At 42.4% G+C, this 24,596-nt stretch overlaps 1 protein-coding gene across 1 annotated transcript in view; it reads right to left on the bottom strand.

The window, feature by feature from the left end:
- Window positions 1-11,560: 11,560 nt before the first annotated feature.
- GXYLT2 (glucoside xylosyltransferase 2) overlaps window positions 11,561-24,596 on the bottom strand; it is a 103,816-nt gene continuing 90,780 nt past the window's right edge. The window contains exons 9-10 of the mRNA XM_077770648.1: window positions 19,460-19,632; window positions 11,561-13,804 (exon numbers count right to left, since the gene is read on the bottom strand). Coding sequence (XP_077626774.1) covers window positions 13,622-13,804; window positions 19,460-19,632 — 356 coding nt within the window. The 3' untranslated portion in view covers window positions 11,561-13,621. The remainder of the gene's footprint in view (window positions 13,805-19,459; window positions 19,633-24,596) is intronic.

The raw sequence follows: 24,596 nt of genomic DNA, 5'->3' as shown, positions 1-24,596 counted from the left end.
GGCCCAAGGTCTCTATTTCTAACACTTCCCAGGAAATACCAACGCTACTGATGTTACTGGTTCCAGAACATTTTCAGAACTACTGCCCAAGTTGAGTCTAATAAAAGTGATCTTGGGAGGAGCACCTGGGTGGCTCAGTCGGTTGAGGTCCGACTTTGGCTCAGTTCATGATCTCACGGTTTGTGGGTTCGAGCCCCATGTCCGGCTCTGTGCTGACAGCTAGCTCAGAGCCTGGAGCCTGTTTCAGATTCTGTATCTCCCTCTCTCTCTGACCCTCCCCTGTTCATGCTGTCTCTCTCTCTCTCTCTCAGAAATAAATAAAACATTAAAAAAATTAAAAATGAAAGTGATCTTGGGGCCCACACTTTGAGAAACACAAGCCCAAGGACTAAAGCCAGTCTTCCCAGTATGTCATAAAGGTCCTTTGGAGTATCTCCCCAGACTATCTTTTTGGTCTCATCTGGTTACACCCCTTCTCTGCCCTGGGACACCTGCTGACATTCGTTCCTTCTGGCACAGAATTCCAACCATTCCTGGAATTTGCCGTGACTGTGCCCACTTCCAGGCCTTTGCACATGCTACCCTTTCTCCCCGCCCTGCCCTTCCCCTAATCATTCCCTTAAGATCCTGCTCAAATGTTGTCCCTTCTGTGTTGAGTATCCCCCAACTCTGTGCCAGGTATTTATCGCTGCTTTCATTGGCTTGCCTAACACTTTGTGTATATCTCTAACATAGAGACTTCAAAACATTTTTGACCAAGAACTGAAGAAGACAATTCATTTTATATTGAAACCCAATAAACATATAAGAAATATATGAAAGATATAAGAAATTAAAATGTGATTTTTATAAAATAATATTTATATTACTATGTACCAATATTCTATTTCATTTTTTAAAGTGTTAGCTAGCTGTGACTTTTTATTATTTTTTTAAATGTTTCTTTATTTTTGAGAGAGAGAGGTGGGGGGAGGGGCATAGAGAGCGAGGGGTATAGAGGATCTGAAGCAGACTCTGCACTGAGTCTCACAGCAGTGAGTCCGTTGAGGGGCTACTCCCTAATGGTGAGATCTTGAGCTGAGCTCAAGTCAGATGCTCAACTGACTGAGCCACCCAGGCATCCCTATTTTTATTTAAACATTTTTAAAATTTATTTTTGAGAGGTGTGGGGCAGAGAGACAGAGACAGAGAATCCCAAGCAGGCTCTGTGCTGTCAGTGCAGAGCCCAATGTGCGGCTCAAACTCATGAATTGTGAAATCATGGCATGAGCTGAAATCAAGAGTAGGATGCTTAACTGACTGTGCCACCCAGGCATCCCTATTTTTATTTTTTAAATGTTTACTTGTTTATTTTGAGAGAGCAAGAAAGCAGTGGAGAGGGTCAGAGAGAGAGGGAGAGTCTTAAGCAGGCTTCATGCTCACCTTGAAGCCTGATGCGGGGCTCAATCCCACAACTGTAAGATCATGACCTGAGTCAAAGTCAAGAGTTGGACACTTAACGGACTGAGGCACCCAGGTGCCCCAAGCTGTGACTTTTTAAATTGACCTTGAAATGAACACACAGCTCCAGTACACTTCTCTCCTATCACATTGTAATTTTATATTTGTCTTCTCAATAAAAATGTCATCTATTTGAAATGTAGGGTTGTATCTTACTTAGCATGTGTCTCCAAAGCATACTAGTGACTTTAGCACTTAATAGACACTCAATAAATATTAATTGAATGAATGAATGCATACAAGAGCCTATTGCCTTTGATCCTCCTTATTCAATATTGATCTAATCATTAATGTCTAGCTAAACACAAGTCAGTAGGATCAATTGCTGAGTCAACTGAATACCATATGGAAATCAATGAATGTCAATCCTTATCTCATGCCATATACATAAAAATTAACTAAAACTGGATCATGCATCCTCACATGGCTGAGAGAGAAATCACGTCTCTTATGTTTCTTTTTGTAAGAGCACTAAACTACCCTCATGACTTAATTATCTTTCAAAGGACAAACCTTCTAATATCATCACAAGGGGCTTAGGACTCCAACATAAGAATTTAGGAGGGACACATTCAGTCCCTACAGTATAAAATGTAAAACTATATAACATTTGGACAAAAAAAAAATAGGAGATTATCTTTGTAACTTGGGATAGGCAATCATTTCTTAAAACACAAAGCATGAAACAGAAAATATTGACAAATTGGACTTTACCAATATAAAAACTTTTGCTCTTAGAAAATGCATTAATGGAGGGGCACCTGGGTGCCTCTGTTGGTTGGGCATCTGACTTCAGCTTGGGTCATGGTCTCACGGTTCATGGGTTTGAGCCTTGGGTTGGGCTTTGTTCTGGCAGCTCGGAGTCTGGAGCCTGCTTTGGATTCTGTGTCTCCCTCTCTCTCTGCCCCGTCCACTGCTTCCTCTCTGTCTCTCTGTCTCTTTCTCTCTCTCTCTCTCAAAAATAAACATTAAAAAATTTTTTAAATATAAAAAAAAAAGAAAATGCATTAATGGAGCACCATTAGGAAAATGAAAAGGCAAACCGTAGGTTAAGAAAAAATATTTGCAGCCCATATATCAAAGGACTTATATCCAGACTATGTAAAGACTCCCAAAATTCAATAAGACATTAACAACCCAATTTTTCTAAAAAATGGAAAAGAGGTTTAAATATTTTATCTACGAAGACAGATGAATGTCCAATGAACACGAGAGGATGCTCAATATCATTAGTCACTAGGAAAACACTACTTAAAACCACAATACGAGGGACGCCTGGGTGGTTCAGTCAGTTAAGTGTTCAACTCTTCATTTGGCTCAGGTCATGATCTCATGGCTCGAGAGTTCAAGCCCCATGTCAGGCTCCACACTGAATTTGGAGCCTGTGTTGGATTCTTTCTGCCTCTCTCTGCCCCTCCCCCCACTCAAAATAAAAAATAAACATTAAAAAACACACACAATAAGACATAACTTCATACTCCTTAGGTTGGCTGCAACTAAAAAGATTGTCCACACAATCTTAGGAAGAATGTGGGGCAGGTGGAACTACTAGAAGGAATGTAAATGGCACAACCAATTTGGCAAACAGTTTAACAGTTCCTTGAAAAATTACACATATACCTACTGCAGTACTCACCTATTTTATTCCTTTTTAAAAATTTTTGTTATGTTTATTTTATATTTGAGAGAGAAAGAGAGAGAGAGAGACAGTGTGAGCCGGGGAGAGGCAGAGAGATGGGGACAGAATCCAAAGCAGGCTCCAGGCTGCGAGCTGTCAGCACAGAGACCGATGCGGGGCTCGAACCCACAAGCTATGAGATCATGACCTGAGCCGAAGTCGGACTCTTAACCAACTGAGCCACCCAAGCGCCGCTCACCTATTTCATTCCTGATTTTTGCCCCCCACAAAATAATGTCCAAAAACTTGTTTGTGAATGTCCATAACACCTGTATTTGTAAATCCCCAAACTGGAGACAAGCAAATCTATCAACAGGAGAATGAACAAACATATTATGGTTAATCCGTAGGAAAAAAACATTACTCAGTAATGAAAAGGAATGAACTATTGATACACACAACAATGTGGGCTAATCTCAATTATGCTGAGTGAAAGAAGCCAGGCAAAGAGTCCATATTGTGTGACTTCATTTATATAAAATCCTAGAACCTGCAAATTCATGTACAATAACAGGAAGTAGATCAGTGGTTAGCCAGGGATGGGGATGGGAAATGCGATAGGTTGAAAGGGGTCTGAAGAGACTATTAGAGGTGTTGAAAAATTTGTTACCTTGTGAAGATGGTCTCAAGTGAGCATACATAAGGTACAACCAATCTAACTATTCCTTTTAAATATGAGTAGTTTATGGTATTTCAGTTATTACCGTAACAAAGTTGTAGAAAAATATTAATGACTGGCTAAATATAAGTCATAAACCTAACAAACAAACAAACAAAACCCAAGTCCAAAATGCAATGTATTTAAAATGCATACCTTAAAAAGGAAATAAAGGATAATGGGACTCAAAGCATTTGGGAATCTTTGGAGATCAATAAAATAAATCACCCCACTATGCTTATTTATTATATAATTGAAGTAATTGCCATGCTCCAGATCAGGGTGTAAATGTTACACAGCTTGAATATGTATAATAATAATAGCTAATAATATCCAGTGATGAGAGAAAAGTCAATAGGAGGATGTATAAGAATGCTACCATCCAAATATTTTGTGTGTGGGGAGGGTTAATTCACATTTTCCCAAATATAAGCAGAGATGAAAAATAAGGCAAAGGGGAAGAAGAAGAAAGAGAAGGAGGAGATAGAAGGAGGAAGAAAAGGAAGAGGAGAAACAGGGAAAAGGGAAGAAAGTGGGAAGGGGAGACACAGTGGATGAAGGAGAAGAATTATTTTCACAATAAGTAAAATAAGACCATAAGTATTAATTTTGATTTTTTTATTGACATGAAAAAATCAGTTTTCTGCCATATCAGTTGCAGATGATGAAATAAGGATTTGAATACAAGTGGTTTATTTGGGGCCAAATCCAAGGAAACACTGGTAGAAGAGTAGAAAGTGAGACAGAGAAGGGAAGGAAGCCAACAAATTGGATGTTAGCCAACTGGACAATAAATTGTATTAAAAATAAATAAATAAAATGTGAATTTCATTGTAAAAAAGAGAATATATTATCAAGGAAATTACTGTAAGAGTAGTTTGACCTCTACTTCAGGGGAGAATTCCATGTGAGTAGTTTGAGCTCTCTCTCTCTGTGGGGAATTCTGGGACAGAAAACCAAGAGTCATTCAACCTGAGAGGAGAGGGAGCTGGGGTATGTATCCACCAAGCCCTGTCAATCAATGGTTGAGGGCTACTCTCAAATGTGTTAATTTTCCCACACTTTCAGCCTACCCATAGGCCAGCGGGAGTAGGCCACAGTGGAAATGTAGCCTTCAGGCAGACTCCCAGGGACTGGAAATTAGATTTCGAGCTGGCATGCATGGAAATAATGTGTGTTAAGGGAATAGAGGGAGGGGGCATGCCGTAATTGTCACCCATTACACGCCAGATGCTGTAAGAACTAAACAGACTGATAGCATCCTTGAGAAGTTTAAATTTCCTCTCACTTGAACACAGCCTCTTAGTTTGATGTTAGCTCTCTGCTATACCACCAGGCACATGCAAACAATAGCAGAATATCAGGGGAACCCTTACAAACAACTGTCAAGTTTTAACCATGTAATATGCCAAAGCTGGTATCAGCCCTTCTATTTTTACTTTTACTCTGTCTGCTTGCAATCATATCCAGCAATGATCATTTAGATGCAGAACTCAATTTCCTAACATGATATTTAGACTTGCTCTGTCACTAGGCCCAAAGTAGTAATCCTTAGGGAAAAAACAACAACAACAAGAAGTCCTATTATTTTGATAAGATCTAAATGCTCAGTAAAGAGATAGGCAAAGGTATTCCCAAGAGTCTCTTTATACTCATAGCCTAAGAAGACACATCTACGCTCATGATTTTGAGTGTCATCTCTGAAAGTCTATGTGGACTGTGGAGTGGAGGGATGGTGATAAAACACTCTTGTCCAATAGTTGATGAGAATGCACCACCCCCACCTCACCATCCATTCATATTAGTTGGTGAATCATTTCTGGTATGAGAACTTTATTTGGTCAATGGTAGTTCTCAATGGGGGGAAAAGATATATTGCAGCTATTTTAAAACAAACACCAGGAGAACAATTTTCTTGATGTCTTGACCCAGGTGACAATATAATTTTTCAGCTGGACACAGAGACAATGTGTTTTTCCAAAGATGGGCTGATTCTATTGAAATGACATGAAAATTTTATGGCTGGAATCCTAGAAGGATGTGTGGTTTTCAATAAAATATTAATGAAAAAAAGCATTGTTAAAATGATACATTTCCGTTGGCATCATTTAAGCCTTGAATTCAGAGCTATTTCTGGGCTTTTCACTTACATGAGGCAATACATTCTCTCTCTCTCTCTGTCTCCCTCTCTGTGCCTTTTTCTCTGTATTAATTTGAATTGTATTTGCTGTCACTTACAATTGAAAGAGTTTTAGTTAATTCAGAAATTGGTACCACATGTGGTTTCTAGGCAGCCAAAATCCTACAAATGTCCACAACAGAACCCCAAAAAACAGATGATGGAAACACAGAGCATTTAAGTAGAAAGGAACTTAAACATTATCTAACCCAACCATGCCACTTTTTGGACAAGTTAGTCAATCTCCAAGAAGTGCAGTGAATCAATATACTTTCAACGAATGAGACTAGAGGATAAGGTGTTATAAACTAGAACCCTGAACATTTAGAGAAAAAAAGTGTTTGAGAACAACACTCAAAAGTCAACAGAATGTGCCATGAAGGTTTGTGGATAGGAATTGGTCCCAAGTCATGATGCAGCACAATCACTTCATTTATTCTCAGTAAGTATATTTTGAGCACCAGAAATGTATTAGTCATTGAGTTAGGTGATGGGCATAGAATGGGGAACAAGATCAGCAAGGACTATACCCTCAAGGAACATCGTGTGTAGTGAGGAAGGCAGTCAATCAACTCAAAGTTTTACACAAGGAAGTGTTGTTGCTATTATAACATACACTGCACTGGAGAAAGTTGACATGAATGAATTTAAGAAGAGGACCTGCCCCTATGGGGTTAGGGGAGGACCCAAGAAGGTTTCTGAGAAAACAGTATTTAAGTCAAGACTTGAAGGGAAACTAGAAAGTTGCCAGGTGAATTTGCAGGTTGGAGGATTCCAGGCACATGCAGAGCCCCTTGATGGGTAAGAGCTTGGCTTCTTAAAGAAAGAGAAAACAGGCCAGCAGGAGTGATGATTAGTGAAGTGGAGAAGAATAACTCAAACAAGGCCAGGGAGATAGGCAGGAGGTAGATAGCACAGGGACTTGCTGGGAAGTTTGAACATTATCATAGGAGCAAAGGAACCACTCTTCCTTCACACAAGGTTGGGTGGTTGTGGTTCTGAGGGGGGCAGAGTGAGTGCAGAGATAAGACAAACATTAGAACGACAATCCAGGCCAGAGATCAAAAGACCCCAGACAGTAATAATTTGAAAGGAGGCAACAGTAAAGATAAATACAAGAAGCAGACTCTGTTAATATTCTGGAGGTAGGTACAATACATTCTCTGTGTTTCTGTACTAGTTGAAGTTGTGTGTGGTCACTTAGAATTTGAAGGCTTTTCGGGGAGAAGAAGGGGAAAAATAGTGGGAGAGGGAGGGAGGCAAACCATGAGACTTGTGAAGGCCGAGAACAAACTGAGGGCTGATGGGGGGGGAAAAAGGGGGTGATGGGCATGGAAGAGGGCACTTGTGGGGATGAGAACTGGGTGCTATATGGAAACCAACTTGACAATAAACTATGTAAAAAAATAAATTAACCTAAAAAAAGAATTTGAAGGCTTTTTGCTGCTGCAGAAACTGGTATCAGGAGCAGGGTGTTTTAGTGGGGAAGTGATGATTCAGCAAGGAGGGCAGGGTGCAAGGGGAGAGAGGAAGCCGATGAGAGTAAAGAATAATAGCCAGGTTTCTGGGAGGAGGCCACTAGGGGTGGATGCTGGTGACGATTATCAGCTTGTAAAACAAAGGAAGAGAAGGAAGGGGAATACCATAGGATCATGATGAAGTATCAGAGAGATACTTTTTTTTTAATTCTTTTTTTTTAATGTTTTTTCATTTTTGAGGGACAGAGAGAGACAGAGTGTGAGCAGGCGAGGGTCAGAGAGAGAGGGAGACACAGAATCTGAAGCAGGCTCCAGGCTCTGAGCTGTCAGCACAGAGCCCGACACGGGGCTCGAACTCATGGATCATGAGATCATGACCCGAGCCGAGGTCAGATGCTTAACCAACTGAGCCACACAGGTGCCCCCCAGGGAGCTACTTTTGAACTGTGTTCCAGCTTAAGGACTTGATAAGGATTGCTTCGGGAAGGGCAAAACTGCTGTAGCCAGAGTCTCAAATATTTCCCCCATGTTCCTGGAACTTCAGCACGTGCATGGTCTGGTAGGTAAACCTCTCACACAATGGCAGACAAATCAGCTGCCGTTCCTTCAATCTGATAGCTGCTAAAAATCCATTAGCTGGGGGAGCCTGGGTGGCTCAGATGGTTAAGCCTCCAACTCTTGATTTTGGCTCAGGCCGTGATCTCACGTTTCCTGAGTTCAAGCCTCACGTCGGGCTCTATGCTGACAGTGCGGAGCCTGCTTGCGATTCTCTCTCTCTCCCCCTCTCTTTGCCCCTTCTCTGCTTGCTCATGCACGTGCACACACGCTCTCTCTCAAAATAAATAAATGAACTTTAAAAAAGTAAAAAAAATCCATTAGCTATTTACTTAGTAGAGTAAGAGGACCACAAATGAGGCATTGAAAAAAGTTTGAAATTTTGTGTTTCTGTGTTTATTTCTCCCCACAGTCCAGAAGGAGAGTCGTCCTCGGCTCTGTCCTAGCAGGGGTGAAGTCTGAAGTGGAAAGAGGGTCAGGTTGAGAACGGTGGGGCTCGGATTTAAACTCAGTGTTATCTGCACGTAGTTCCTAAGCTTATATGTCACATAATAATTGGATGTGGTTCCCACTTATTCCAGAAAACCATTTCCAAGGATCTTAGGGTTTTAAATGTTTTAAAATAAAGGGGGGGAGGGGACTCAGTAGATGCATGGAGTTCTTTGTGCTGATTTTAAAAATGAGATTAGGGATTTGGGGGGAAACAGTTATAAAGACTCAAGAATTCATGGTATAGCTCAATTATTTTTGATATGCGTTACTAGCTTAACAAGTAAGGTTCAATTTTGCTAAATAAAATGTAGGAAAGGGGACAACGGATTTTTATATCCTCCAAATTCTCCTCATTGTGTCTCAAACACAAAACACCATTAAGACCGAACAGCATATATAGTATGGCATTTGAAAAAATATTAAAAAAAACTTTTTTAATGTTTATTATTTTTTTGAGAGAGACAGACAGAGCATGAGCAGGGGAGGGGCAGAGAGAGAGGGAGACAGAATCTGAAACAGGCTCCAGGCTCTGAGCTGTCAGCACAGAGCCCACAGCCGAGGCTCCAATGCAGGAATGGAGGGATCATGACCTGAGCTGATGTTAGACGCTTAACCGACTGAGCCACCCAGGCGGCCCCATAAACTTGAAATCTTAGAAAAGAAACACATTTTCGAAATAACAACAAAAAAGACATGTCTCTTTTAAAGCTTTTAATTAAAAAAAAAAGAAAAAAGGGTAAAACAGGAGATGGCATTCAAAAGGACAAGTGATTAAATCATAATATTTCTGTTTCTTTTCATTTGCTGTAACAATTCATTTTCTTTGGAGTGGTGTTTTTTTTTTTAATGCTCATTTCTTCCCAAAGACAAATCACTGAAAAATAAGTTTTCCAGCATAAAAAATCCACTCAGGGTCTCCTTGGGAGCTATAAACAACGGGCACACTTTTCAGTGACAACTAATGACGCAAACGTGAAACTAATGACGCAGAAACCGTACCAGATTCTTACACATTCACGCGAAAGGTGACACAAACACAAGTGCTTTTTCTTGATGACTCACGAGACTATTTCCAGTTTTGACCCGGGAAGAACAAAAACTAGAACTTTCTCTGTTTGGCATGGAAATCTCATCAGCTTCAAATACCAGCGCTGCCAGTGTGAAATGAGCTGACCTCAGGCGTCACTCTCTGTAATTCAATTCACAGAGCACAACGGATTCACGGAGCTCTTTCTCAGAAAGGCAGGTGCGGTGCCCGTGTGTATATGTCTATGTATGTGGTGTGTGGTTTTTAGTTTTTTTTTGAAAAGTTCTTATCATAAAGATTCCATCTAAGGATGAGAACTTCCTTCTGCCTGCACAGGGTTCCCAAAGGTCTGTCGCTCCGCCACTAACACCAAGCCTCTTGGTAATGCTCAGAAGCTTGCGTCAAAGACAGGAAGGGAAAAGCAGAAGTGAAAAAGAAGGAGATGAAAACAGAGGACCCAAGAAATAGAAAAATCTAAGAAAGCTTGCTTACCATACTATTAAATGAGGATAATGATTTGTACCCCCAGGCATCCAACATATTTCTGAACTCATTGTGTTTCTAAATTCAGTCATAAAATCCTGTTCATGTTGGCCCATCCAATACAAGCAACCTATCTTTTTTTTTTTTTTTTATAACAAATATCAGGCCAAATTTACACATAAACCTACATTTGTATGAATGTCGTCCTGTCCTCCAGGGTTGGATTAACGGCTTTATTACTGTATCACTATTTTGGGACTTGTGAATAAGGTTTTGTATGGCTTGCTTGTTTCATGAACACCCTAACTGTAATAAGAGAAATACTCTCAAATCTCGATGAGTCCATATAAATACCCATTTCAATAATAAATCCACCCATGGTCACAATTTGCAATGGAAGCCTTCAATATGTGTTAGAGATTTCAAATAAATAGCAAAGCTAGCGTGTTATACCTTTAAATGCTAAGCTGCCATTCAGGAAGTTGAAGGAAAACTTGAACAGATTTTCTAGCCAGTTGATTTTTTTTTTAATGTTGAAATTTTCAATGGAAGTCACAATTTCTGAGATTTATATTTGGAAGAAAAATGCAGTAAGAAAAATATTGTAAGCATTTCTGGTGACTCTATTACTGAATGTCTCAATCTCAATGCAGACAATAATACTGTTACATTTTGCTCTGAGAAAGTGTTCTTTCATTCTCCAACGGGACTCTGTAGTCATATGTGTTTGAACAGAATTCTGAAGGAAACGAGAAGAGGGGATGAAAAAACGAGACTCATGCTCTTCCCGTATAGATTCAACATGCCATACAGAACAACCCAACCTTTGGCTGACTTCAGACCACAGAGTACATGTTTTAGGAGTCCACGAAATTAAAATCTGTGGTTCCCAGACTTCCAAGGCATTAATGTAGTCAGTGTCTGGAAATTATCGAAGGCAGAGAAAATACTGCCTCGTGGTAACATCCTAGATGGAAACCAATTAGCTCTTTCAGGTACCAGGGACTGCAAGAGGAAATTTACTACAGATTCTCCACCAAACTCACCTCAAATTTCAGGATACTGTGAAGAAATTTCAAGGCAGAAAACAACACCAAATTCTAAGGTTTCACATGCTCACCATGCATCATTCTAGAATGTTCTAGCATTCTACCATGAACCTTTGCTGGAAATCTGATTCTTTGTATTCAGATCAGAACCAATAGTTAAGAGTTGTGGGTAAGATTCCCATAAAAGAAAAGGCATTGCTGTATTCAAAGTCTTTATAGCAGATTTTTTGGTGGGACTCACCTGAGGAGGAATAGAACTTCTTTAGGTCTATAAGCCACCAAAAAATGTGCATGACATTTGTAGGGTTTGGTGGCCATGCTGAACAAGTAGAAAAACTGGAACAGAGGTCAGGCAATCATGTTCAGATCCTGGCTCTTTCACTAAAACCCTATTTGTGGGTATGCAGGGTACTTTTCCTCCATCCACAAGACAATCCAAAAATTGTTACACAGACTTTAGGTATAAACTAACGAATGACATCACCTTTAATGCTGAAATGAGGAAACATAAAATATAACAGTGAAGAGTTCCACATCTTCATGGTAATTTCTTTAACAAAAATAACAAATCACATGCCATCCAACTGATCAAGAGGAGGAAATGGGCTACTTCTCTAACATTTTACAATTTGTTACCACCATAATGGTGCTGTATGCCAATAGTGATTGCCATCTATATACTTCTTTGTAGTGCTGAGATTTTCATATATTTTTTTCAGAGTTAAGACTTCCGTGGCTATAGTACCCACGATATCCTACTGGGTTCCAAAATACAGAATACCACATTTGCATTAACAAATATTATTTTTCATTTTATACCTTTAGATCACAGTCTATATATGATGAAAAGTAACATCTTTGTTTCCAAAACTTTCTCTGTAAAATAGGATGCATCTTATCCACACTTGTATCTCGCAGAACAGCAATGATATCGGGTATGGTTGTTTCTTTGGGTTATGATTTCCTTGTTTGTCCAACGGAGATGATATAGGCCCCTACTAGCTTCATTAGGCTGTTGCAAACATCGAGATCATTTAGGCACAAGTTTTCTGAGATAAATAAAGCATTATGCAAAATGCTCTTACCCTGTTACAAGCTACAGGAGCAACTAGGGATTAAGTCAGAGTCCTTTGGGGAATATAGAATTTCTTCTCCTGTCGCTAGGTGATAACACCTGCCTGGTTCCTTGGCTAACGGCTGGGTCATTCTAGAGAAGAAAAAAAATTTTAAAGAGACCTTTGTCAGGCTGTTAGGACGCTGAATTTTCTTGCCAATGGAATCAACTGAACGATCTATTCTGTACACGTAAGTTTGAAATTGGCCTTCAATTTCCACCTGTTGCCCAAGACTTTAAAGAAGAGAGAAGGTCACACCTATGAATGTAAGAGATAAAATGTTTTTGTATGGAGGTAAACACAAAAACACATCTCTGTTAAACTGACCCCTTGCATTTAACACAATGACTGAACTTCCTTTCAGAAGGTATGGTTGCATAAATATTTCTTATGGTTTACTCTTCCACTAATCTAAGACATTTTTCTTAAAAAATACCCCCAGATAGGCTTCATCTTTTAACACTGCCCAATTATTTGAAATCTGAATACTTCTTCCAACTCTGTAAATACAATCATTTTGTCTAAATTTTTGTCTCAACATAAAAATCTCAGCATAGGGCCAGCTTTTACTCAAACTACCTGTTTCAGGTACATATTACAATGGAAAAAGACAGCCAACAAATAAACATACAAGTAGGAAAAGAAGGCTGTAAGGAACTACCTATTAAAATTGGTTGGTAGGATTATGGCTAATCTAATCTTGATTTTGGTCCACTGGCCTACATCCTCTACATCTTTTTTTTTTTTAAGGTTGATTTTTATTTATTTTGAGAGAGAGATAGACAGCAAGCAGGGGAGGGGCAGAGACAGAGAGAGGGAGACAGAATCCCAAGCAGGCTCTGTACTGTCAGCGTAGAACCCAAGGCAGGGCTTAAACTCACCAAATGTGAGATCATGACTTGACCCAAGATCAAGAGTCACACACTTAACTGATTGAGCTACCCAGAGGCCCCTACCCTGTACAACTTTTGAACATTTTTCTGCTTAAGAACAAGCATGTTTTACTTTTACAAGAAGGGTTGGGGGGGTCATTTACATCGAAAGAGTCTCAAGAATACTAGATAAATATACAATACGAGATGCCTCCGACACTGTCTCAGACACTGAACAGGAACTGGAAGGCTCACAAAAGTTCCTTTTCACAGCTAGCTCAACCTGCTTAAACAATGCTAAGTGTGTCATCATATTTTTTTTTAAAAAAAGAGAGAGATAAATACCATTTTTGAAAAAATGAAAGCACATTTCCTTTTAAGGGCAACGAATTCAGCAACATTTAACGAAGCTTTTAAAACTCAGTTGTCACAGAGCACCATTAAATATTCACACGAAAGAGATCCAGGCAGCTTAAAGATGGACATGTCCTTGTTCTCGAGATGTCCACTCCGCTTGCGACAATATGAAAACTATTCAGTGCATCTGGTTGGGGCCCACATGGATGATGACGTGTTTCTCATAAGCCCTTTTCATTGTTTTCTCGATTTGCTTCAAAAACACTTGTGGGATTCGTCCACATAAAGTGTGCACAGTCTCCAAAAACTTCAGCTGGAGAGGGTAATACATGGATTGAAAGAGATTGTCTTGAAAGGGAAACTGAAAAATGATTTAAAAAAAATGAGAGAAAATGTTTATTTTAGTTACTGAAATGCAAACAACATTTACTAAAAAATGAAGCAGGGCAATTAAGCATGCAAGCATCGGTTTGGATGTTCTTAGCCATAGTGGAAAGGAATTCTGAGAATAGAGATTCAAAACCTGATTCAATCCTGTGCAACCCAAGGCAATTGCTTACCCTCTCTGGGCTTCAGTTTCTTCCCTATTTTATTTTTATTTTTTTCCAGTTTTTATTATTTATTTTTTTAATAGTTTATTGTCAAGTTGGTTTCCATATAACAGCCAGTGCTCATCCCCACAAGTACCCTCCTCCATGCCCATCACCCCTCTTCCCCTCTCCGCCACCCCCATCAGCCATCAGTTTGTTCTCAGCATTCAAGAGTCTCTCATGGTCTGCCTCCCTCCCTCTCCCCAACTATTTTCCCCCCTTCTTCTTCCCCACGGTCTTCTGTTAAGTTTACCCTAATCCTCCTATACGGCAAACATATGGTATCTGTCCTTCTCTGCCTGACTTATTTCGCTCAGCATAATACCCTCCAGTTTCATCCATGTTGCTACACATGGCCAGATTTCATTTTCTCATTGCCATGTAGTATTCCATCGTATAGATAAACCACATCTTCTTGAACCATTCGTCTGTTGATGGACACTTGGGCTCTTTCCATGTTTTGGCTACTGTTGAGAGTGCTGCTATGAACGTTGGGGTACATGGGCCCCTGTGCATCAGCACTCCTGTATCCCTTGGGTAAATTCCTAGTAGTGCTATTGCTGGGTCCTAGGGGAGATCTATTGTTAATTTTTTGGGGAACCTCCACACTGTTTTCCAGAGGGGCTGCACCCGTTTACATTCCCACCAACAGTGTAGGAAGGTGCCTGTTTCTCCACATCCTCAGTTTCTTCCCTATTTTAAAAATAGATGGTTTATTTGGGTCCTTAAAACTCTTAAAATTTAAGACGAAAATGTATCTTCAAGGACGGGATATTCTCTATATAATATGCTGTCGCTGAGGAAAAGCAAAGCTCAAGTAGAGACGTGACATCTACAGCAATAAAACACTGAATTCTTCATATATTTTGTGTTTGTCGCCATCTTTTCTTTTCCTGTTTATTTATTTATTTATTGGGGTGGGGGGAGGCAGAGAAAGAATCCCAAGCAGGTTCGTGCACTGCCAGTGCAGAGCCTGATGTGGGGCTCGATCCCATGAGCCATGAGATCAGTATATGAGTCGAAGTCAAGAATCAAACAAGGAACTGACTGAGTCACCCGGGTGCCTTTGTATTTGTCTCTATCTTGAATGAAGAAACTCTAGGGTATGTCTGTAGTGATCTCATGAACTCCACAGTTTAGCAACTACTAGTGAAATTTATCGTCAATGAAATTCATTTTATAAGTTAGGTACCAAATACTGCTTGTTGAGTTTTTTCCCATTTAATATTGTGCTATTTTTTTTTCTTTTAAAGTAGGCTCCATGCGGGGTGTGGAGCCCACCGCCGCAGGGCCTGAACTCATGACCCTGGGGATCAAGACCTGAGCTGAGATCAAGAGTCAGATGCTTAACTGACTGAGCCACACTGGTGTCCCATTAAAATAAAAAAAATTCTCTTCTTTTCCCATGAAAGGTGTCTATAAACAAAATTTTCCAAAATAAATCTTCCAGACGACTTAGTTATGAGCATGCGTCAAATTTTTATTACAATCTGCTTGAGATGGAAAAGGCCTCTAGTAGATAAAGTTAAGGATTCTTTGTTGGCGAGGAAATTTTATACAAAGAGAGTAGGGGGAAAAAAAGGAAGAAAAGAGAGTGAAAAGGTCGGTAAGCGCCTGCGTGGCAGCCGAGGGGGTGGGTGTCTGGTTTCCTAGAACAAGTCTTAATCCCTTTAAAGTTCATCAGAAATATTGCATAAGCGTGTTTATCAGAAACACGAATTTCTTCCCAGAAGGAGATTATGCATTATGTAACAACGTAAGAAGGACCCTGTTTGCGACAGCTGTTTTCTTTCACAGCACAGTTTAGACTATTGATCAACTCCTTTTTCACCAGGGCATCCCTCGTGATAGGAAAATAGGTCAAAACCTCGAAGTCATCCTACTCTTTCTTTCCCCCACATCTCTCTTCCCATCAACCTGCAAATGCTGTAAAATCCGTCTTTACAACGAGTCCAGCATGTGGCTGCCACTGCCCACCTTCTGCGGCCACGCAAGTGCGTGGCAGCCCTCCTGGCTCTAACTCTCATCGTAGTATGGCCGCAGTAACTCTCATCGGTAGCCCTCGCGTTCTCACTCATGCCTCCCAAGGTGATATTTTTAAAGCATAAATCAGACCATCTCACTTTCCTGCAGGGGCTTCATAGTGCAATAATAATAAGATTCCAACTCCTCTCTTGCATTCTAGGCTCCATATGACCTGGAATTGTCTGTCCTGGCCACCCTGAGCTCTTCCCCGTCCTTTGAGCTCACCAAACTCCCCCCTGCCTCAGGGGCTTTCCCTGGGTTATTCCTCCTCCTTAGCTGGAGCCTCACCTAGAGCACCCCAGGGCCGCCTCCACCGATCACTTTATTAGGCTGCGGAGGCCCCCTGAGCACCCCAGCTCACCAGCCCTCCTCCCTACCTGTGACTCTCAGCCCATCACCCTGCTCCAGTTCCCTTTTAACGCCTTTCACTGCACGGTTCAAGTTTTCTTTCTTTCTTTATTTACGTGAGTACAGCCTGGCTTCCTCCACCACAATATATGCGTCATGGGGACCGGGCTTTGCCAGTCTTGTTAACTTCTGAGTTTCTAGAGCCTAGAATTGCTCCTGCCTAAAAGAGGCTCTTCAGAGATGATTACTGGAAGAAATGACAGAATGTCTACCTGATAGGTCAATTCCTTGGGTCACGATGGGAGGAGACTGTACGGCCCCTTCTCCAGACACAGACACACAGGCTTAGGGTATGTGTGAGAGAGAGAGAGAGGAGAAGGGAAGGGAAGGGAAGGGAGGGGCAGTGAGATGGAAGGGAAAAGAAACAGGGAAGAAGGACAGAGGGAAAGGGGGAAGGGAGAGGGACAGGAAGAATATTTTCAGAGAGGGATGAAGGGAGAAAGAAATACAGTGTGAGAGAGACAGAACACTTCGGAAGAGAGAGAGCAAGTGACGCAACGTGGACAAGGTAGAAAAGGAAGTAAGTGTGAAACTGTTACAACCATATGTCACGTGCCATACTACAAATGTGAAAACCATCAGTTTGTTACATTCATACAAGAGGTAGATACATTATCACCTATATTCACAGATGAGGAAACTGAGGCCCAGGAAGGTAAGAGCAAAGAGTTAATGACTAAACACCAGAAAGGGACAAAAATTGGGCCCTGAATCGAGGTCTGCTGACCCCTACCCCAAGCCCTGGCCCCACCACATGAGCCCAGTCCGGCGGGGAAAGCAGGCAGACATGTCTTCCAAGAGAGAGTCTATTTCTGTTCAGGTTTCAGAATGGGGTTAGTGATATTCCTGACTGAAATGCTTCGGTGAAAATGGTCCCTTTAGGCCCGGGGGAGGATCATCACTGAGTGTATCTGGCAGGATCATTTATGACACAGTTATTGGTTTTCTTCCTTCTCCACCAGAAAGGAAACAAGATGCAGTGTAACTTAAGAATCACAGTTGCTCAATTCCAGACTCGAGCTGACAGATCACAAAAGAAACCCAAGAACAGCTCTGAGGTCCACATACTTGCTGCATACTCACTGAACCTCTATTGGTACTTCTCAGTGGCTTTGCCCCTGACGCCAGTGTTTGAATACCTAAAGTGGCGATATCACTAAATACAGAACAAATTTTCTGTGTAATTAAGTCACCTGGTCTTTGAAAACCACCAGCAGGAAATGCAGAAGAAAGCGGTGTTCCCTTACATGCAGGCTAACCTCATTCCCTGCGGAGAAAATTCTGGGAATTCCAGAGACCCTCCTTAGCAAGAGGCATATTACTCACACACACAAAAATGTATTGCCGTATCTCGGGATTCACTCCCACCAAAGCCCACTCGTGAAACTGTGAGGGTTTCTAAATTCTTAAGAAAAAAATCCTCAAAATCTACATACTTTATGTTGGGGGCCAGCAAACGTTTCCTATAAAGGACCAGATACTAAATATTTTAGGCTTTGGGGGCCACACATGTTGTTACAAATACTCATCTCTGCCACCGTGGCTTGAAACGAGCCACAGATAAACACATAAATGAATGGGTGTCACTGGGTCCCCATAATGCTGTATTGATGACTGCCGAAACTGGAATTTCATATCATTGTCTCACGTTATGAAATAGTCTTTTCCTTTTTCCCCAATGACTTACAAGCCCGTTCAGAGCCCACATGTCTTACAAACAGAGGCAGCGAGGCAGATCTGGTCCCAGCTTGCTGACCCCTATTCCATGTCTTGGAATTACCCTTTCAAAAGGGGCATCTCTGAATCTCTGCTGCTGGTTTTCTCGTAGCAATCTCCAAAGCAACGTGGAACGCAGCGTTTCCCACAGTGTGGGACGCAAGGCAGAAGCAGGCAGGATTTGACATTTTAGGTAGTGAACCCCAAAGTGAGATTTTTTCCAACTTTCCCGTTTACTGCAAGAAAATAGTTCCCGGGGGTCTTTAATTTCCCCACCCTTGCTAATCAATCCCTTCAAGGTTGTAAGAGGGGACCTCAGGGGTGACAGGTCCAGCTCCAGGCCAAAATTCTCTGTGTGATCTTTCAGACTCAACTACAAGGCCTCTGGCTGGCTCTGGTGGGGCCGCGAGCTGCCCTTTGAACACCAGACTTGGTGCGCAGGCAACACCCTACAGTTTACCTGAAGGAAGTGTAGTCAAGAACTCGGGCCCCTGCCCTGGGCCAGCCATTCTCCAATGCATATGTGCATTCCCATCCCAGGCACCTCTGTTTTGATGTCTGGGGGTGGGGGGAGAAAGGGACAAAGGATGGGCAGGATGGACACAGGAGGGGGGTTGGGAGGGTGTTCTCTTTCCACTTCTCCCTCTTTCCCTTCTGCTTCCTCCTCCTCTGGTCTAAAGTAAGGGTCCATAAGGATGCAGGGGCTTGGAGAGGACTTTTGCCTCTGGGCAGCCCTCTCCTGATCAGTACCCTTTGCGGGGTAAAAACGCAACATGAGGGCTAATGCCTCTTTTTGCCTCTTGACGGCAATATGTAACTAAAGACTTGGGTTTTACTTTCTGTTGGACCCCTTGCCCTAATCGACCACCTCCACGCCCACACATTCAACAGGACGCTGGCAACCAGGCAGCACGCGAAGCCTGAGCTGCGTCGTTTTCATTTTGTTCTTATAACGTCATCGTTACCCTAACACATTCCCCTCTATTATGGCAAATGGCACCGGGTTTCCTCCTGATAGCTAATTTCCTCCTTAAGTGAACTGATGTAAGGACAAAAAAAAAAGAAAAAGAAAAAAAGGAGTGACTTACTTGTAAATATTGAGTGGATGCAATGCGAGGGGGCAAGTGGATATAGTGAAATAGAGACGGAGATTGGGGAAAGGGATATAGCCCAGTGCTTGCAGGGGATTCTTTGCCTTCCAAGGTACCAGTGACCGAATGGCCCGTCCCGTGCCGAATAAGCGCGTGTTTGCTGAACAGCGGCAAGAACACACTTACATCCCGTATCGCTTCATAGAGGGCTTTGAACGTTGGCTGCTTTTCATCGTGGTAGACGCCTCGGTTCCCGTGCAGAACAGACACGCCTTCCCGCTCAGCTCCTTTGCAGTTGCTGCCGTACATGCAGTGATCGGGGCGGTAGTTCCACTGGCAAGGGAACACGTAGAGACACTCTGGCGGCGACAAGAGAGAGACGGGTCCACAGTCAGTGCCGGCTCTCCCCTGCATGGCTGGCGCTGAAGCCAGTGTTTCCAGAATCGGCGTGCCCCACGCAATTTCAGTGCACGTGAGCATGACTGTGACCCACAGCCCTGATGTCACCACACTTCGTCCTTATTTTGAGGTAGGGAATTGAAGGGGCACATGCTAGTGATGCTGTAGGTCTCACCCAAAAAAGGAGGGCAATACATCACGGACCAGGAGGCAGACAAGGTCGGCAGGTGGCCTGGGTCCTAATCCCAACCGCCTCACTCAAAAACAGTGCAACCTAGACCTGGTGATTCAACCTCTCTGTGCTTCACTCTCCTCATCTGTAACATGGGCACAACAGGACCACCCTCTTACTGTGAGGATTACATTTAAAAAACACTCAGCAGAACGCCAAGCACACAGTGGTGGCCAGCAGTGTTAGTACGGACAATGCACTCTTTGGAAAGGTTTTATGAAACAGACAAGACTTGAAGAATGGGAATCAAGATCCAAGCAAAGATTCCTCTTTGGATTAAAAACCAACCAACCAACCAACAAAACAAAAATGAAGGAAAAACCAAAAACACTACAAGACTAAAGAGGGGAAATCCTCCCCAAAGAGCAAAGCAAAACAAAAAATGCCCTTGGGTCAAGGTGACTATATACACTGCGAGCGATCGTGTGCACACTTGTGCATTTGCAGGGGCGTCTCTAATCTGGTGGTTCTTTGGCAGGGCTCGCCTGGGGCCATTGGGCCATGTCCGGAGGGAGGTATTGGTTGTCATACATGGCAGTGGCCACTGCTGGCATCTAGCAGGTAGAAGCCACCGATACTGAAACATTCCACAACGAACAGCCCCCGTAAAAGGAACTGTGCCACGGTGGAGAAACTCGGCTCTAATCCTGTTGCACTCAGGAAATTTCCTCTTGGGAGCTAGGATTATAAAATTAGCAATAAAGTCATGACCGCTGAGCTTCCTGGCTCCACAGTGTGAGGCCTTTCAGGGGTGGGGCTAGAGAAGTATGGATCAAAGCTCTCTGCGGACATTTGTCACTGCTCATGAGAAAGGCCCCCTGGGAGGACACGGAAGCATTAGAGCAAATCAGTTACCATTGTCAGAGGAGCAGCACAAAGCCTTGCTGGGCTGAGAGCTCTCCCGTGCTTGTGTAAAGGACCACAGCTTAGAGACTGCCTACAGAGAGCTTCAAGATGGAAAGCACATATCCTCTCCAGCGGACTGTGTACGATAATTCTACCGTTCAGTTTTTACAGGCCATGCTGACAACCAGCCACACTCCAATTCCTAAGCGTTCCCAACACCCTGTGAGCCCTTCCTTTTCTTGAAAGAACCCCTCTCCACCAAGATGTTGCTCTTACTTGCATGCACTTCCACGCTTACAATCCATAGCCGGGAGAGAGTAGTGCTCATCCTGAAGTCACAAGATCTAGATTCAAACTCCTCTTTTAGCTGTGTGACTTTTCTGCACTACAGGGCAGAGGGGGGGACGTAAGGATTCCATGAGGGAAAGTATCTAAAAATGCTTGTGTGCTTTTATTTTTTAATTATTTTAAAAGTTTATTTATTTTTGAAAGAGAGAGAGAGAGAGAGAGAGCACGAGCAAGCAGGAGAGGAGCAGAGAGAGAGGATCCCAAGTGGACTCTGAGGTGTCAGCACAGAGCCGGACATGGGGCTCGAATTCATGAACCGTGAGACCACAACTTGCACTGAAACTAAGGGCCGGCACTTAACCAACTGAGCCACCCAGGTGCCCTGCTTGTGTGGCTTTAAACCGTGTCTGACCTCAGCCCAATTGTGGCCTTTTGTAACCCCGTGAATCCCAACACTCATTTCTTTTTTTTTTTTTATGTTTATTTATTTACTTTTTAATAGTTTATTGTCAAGTTGGTTTCCATATAACACCCAGTGCTCATCCCCACAAGTGCCCTCCTCCATGCCCATCACCTCCCTTCCCCTCCCCCCCATACCCACCAGTCCTCAGTTTGTTCTCAGCATTCAAGAGTCTCTCATGGTTTGCCTCCCTCCCTCTTCCCCCGTTTCCCCCCTTCTTCTCCCCAACAATCCTCCGTTAAGTTCCTCCTAATCCCCCTATACGTGCAAACATATGGTATCTGTCCTTCTCTGCCTGACTTATTTGGCTCAGCATAACACCCTCAAGGTCCATCCATGTTGCTACACATGGCCAGATTCCATTCTTTCTCATTGCATGTAATATTCCATTGTATAGATAAACCACATCTTTTTGATCCATTCGTCCATTGATAGACACTTAGGCTCTCTTTCTGACACCTGCATGCGTATCTGCTTAAGTAGCTGCTAATGTTCCCTGCTGAGTGAATCGCCCTAGAAGCCATCTCTGTTTTTTGTAAATATGCTGATTTCATCAACAAATATTTATTGAGTGCCTGCTATGTATTCAGTGGCCAAAGGAAAGGCTGGTTCCTGCCAATGTGTTGTCTGAGATGGGTAATGGGAGGGTTTTGCCTCCTCCCAGGTAATGAGGGACCCATTGCAAAGGGAACCTTCCCTCTCTTTGCAGTCTCCTTAGACGACCTAGCCCAGTGAGGGCACTCTAAGGCAGAGGATGAATAGAAAGGCTTTGGAATCAAACAAATGCTATGTTCAATGTTGGCTTCTATTACCTCCTGGCTCTATAACTTTGGTAAGTTATATGGACCTCAATTTAGAGCAATAAAAGGAAGCAAAATTATCTGGGGGCTGAATTCCAGCTTTATCATGTGTCAGCTGTGACCGTACAGTGTAATGGCTAAGGAAGCAAGCTATGGAGTCAACCCACTGGGTTTGAATACGGGATTGGCACCACTTGTATGTATTCAGGCAAGTTACATAATTTTTGTGGGCATGAGTTTCGTCATCTGTAAATGGAGGAGGGCTGTAAATATCACTTGTCCAGAAGGATTCTGGGGAGTCCTAACTGAGCTTGTAAGTGTTTAGAACAGTACCTAACACATTAGAAAGCATATGATGACTGTAAGCTGTAATAATTACTATCACCACTGTTATTGTTATATGAACTATTGCTTGAGGTCACCGGTAGGATGAAGCAAAATCAAGAGAATGAGCCTAGCATACATAGTTCCCAACACATAGTACATTGGTAATAAATGTTTTACTCCAATTGTTTCTAGATATGCAGGTGGCCAGTCATTCTTAACTTTGATGCATCACACATCTTTCTCAGAATCTAATGAAAGTGTGGGGCACATGGGTGGCTCAGTCCATTAAGTGTCTGACTCTTGGTATCGGCTCAGGTCATGATCTCGTGGTTTTGTGAGTTTGAGCCCCACATCGGGCTCCAAGCTGACAGTGCGGACCCCGCTTGGGATTCTCTGTCTCTCTCTCTCTCTGCCCCTCCTCCACTTGCGCAGTCTCTCTCAAAATAAATAAACTTACAAAAATTTACATAAAAAAAGAATCTAACAAAAGCTTTAGAGCCCATCAGTGGAAAAGTACAACTGGATATATCTAAGAACACTGGCTCATAAGTTTAGGGGTTTATTGATCTCCCAGAGACCAGCTAAGAACCCAGCTGTTGAACCTTGAATATGAAACTGGATTCTAGACAGAATTCAATTCACATCTTTTACAATCCCCTTCAGAAATCTGCAGAGGAAGAAACGCAAAACACACAGAGCATATACACTGAAGCAAACATTTTTTCACACACTGCAAGGCATGGTTGTTGCTGGATGATAAGGTGCTGCTCCTGCCCTCGGAGAATTTATACTCTTGTAAGGGAGACAGTATATAGTATAGTAAAATAAACAAGTTTTTATCAGGTTTCACAGAAAGGAGGACATTATGTAAAGTTTCATTTAAACTCAGGCTTACAGACTAAAACTAGGATTTTGACAGTCAGAATGGAGGCCTGGAAGAGCATTTGAGAAGAAAATGGCCCGATCATGGTGAAGAGTTTGGAAATCAGAGTATGCTTTACAAAAGATAAGCCATTTAATTTCGCTGGGATAAATTCAATCTCTTCAAAGGAGAAGATAGCGGTAGGAGACTTGTCATACAAATAGGATGCTTTGACCTGAAATATTCAAGAATTACCAATGTTCATAGCAGCACTCTCCACAATAGCTAAAACATGGAAAGAGCCTAAGTGTCCATCAACAGATGAATGGATCAAGAAGATGTGGTTTATCTATACCATGGAATACTACATGGCAATGAGAAACAATGAAATCTGGCCATGTGTAGCAACATGGATGGACCTTGAGGGTGTTATGCTGAGCGAAATAAGTCAGGCAGAGAAGGACAGATACCATATGTTTGCACGTATAGGAGGATTAGGAGGAACTTAACTGAGGAACAAGGGGGAGAAGAAGGGTGGAAATGGTGGGGGAAAGGGAGAGAGGCAAACCATGAGAGACTCTTGAATGCTGACAAAAACTGAGGACTGATGGATGTGGGGGGGAGGAGGGATGGGCATGGAGGAGGACACTTGTGGGGATGAGCACTGAGTGTTATGTGGAAACTAATTTGACAATAAACTATTTGTAAAAAAAAAAAAAAGAATTATCAATCTATGTTGGATTGCAAGTAAGTAACTTCGATTCTAGCTTGAAGAAAAGAAAAGAAGAAATGTTTCCTTTGCAAAGAGAAGGTAGCTCATAAAATCAGAGGTAAAGCTGAAGTGGGTCAGGAAGTGGGACAGCTCCTGGGCTCTGAGAGGTGGGCACTAATTCAGTTCAACTTTTCAGCACCACAACTGTGGCTACTTTCTACTCCTAGATCCCACTCGGGGTTGGGAGGACCTGGTCTGACTGGGTACGGGGGAATCAGCAGCAGACTAGGCTCTAAGTCTGCATGCAAGAGCAAGTGGGGACAGAGGGAGAGACGGTGAAGAAAAGATGGGGGGGGGAGGGAGAGAGGGAAAAAGAAAGGGAAATCAAGAGTGGGCA

The sequence above is a fragment of the Crocuta crocuta genome, unplaced genomic scaffold, assembly GCF_008692635.1.
Source record: "Crocuta crocuta isolate KB4526 unplaced genomic scaffold, BGI_CrCroc_1.0 scaffold126, whole genome shotgun sequence".
Classification (NCBI taxonomy): domain Eukaryota; kingdom Metazoa; phylum Chordata; class Mammalia; order Carnivora; family Hyaenidae; genus Crocuta; species Crocuta crocuta.
The sequence above is the reverse complement of the archived record's forward strand: the minus strand, read 5'-3'. Positions and strand labels throughout refer to the sequence as shown.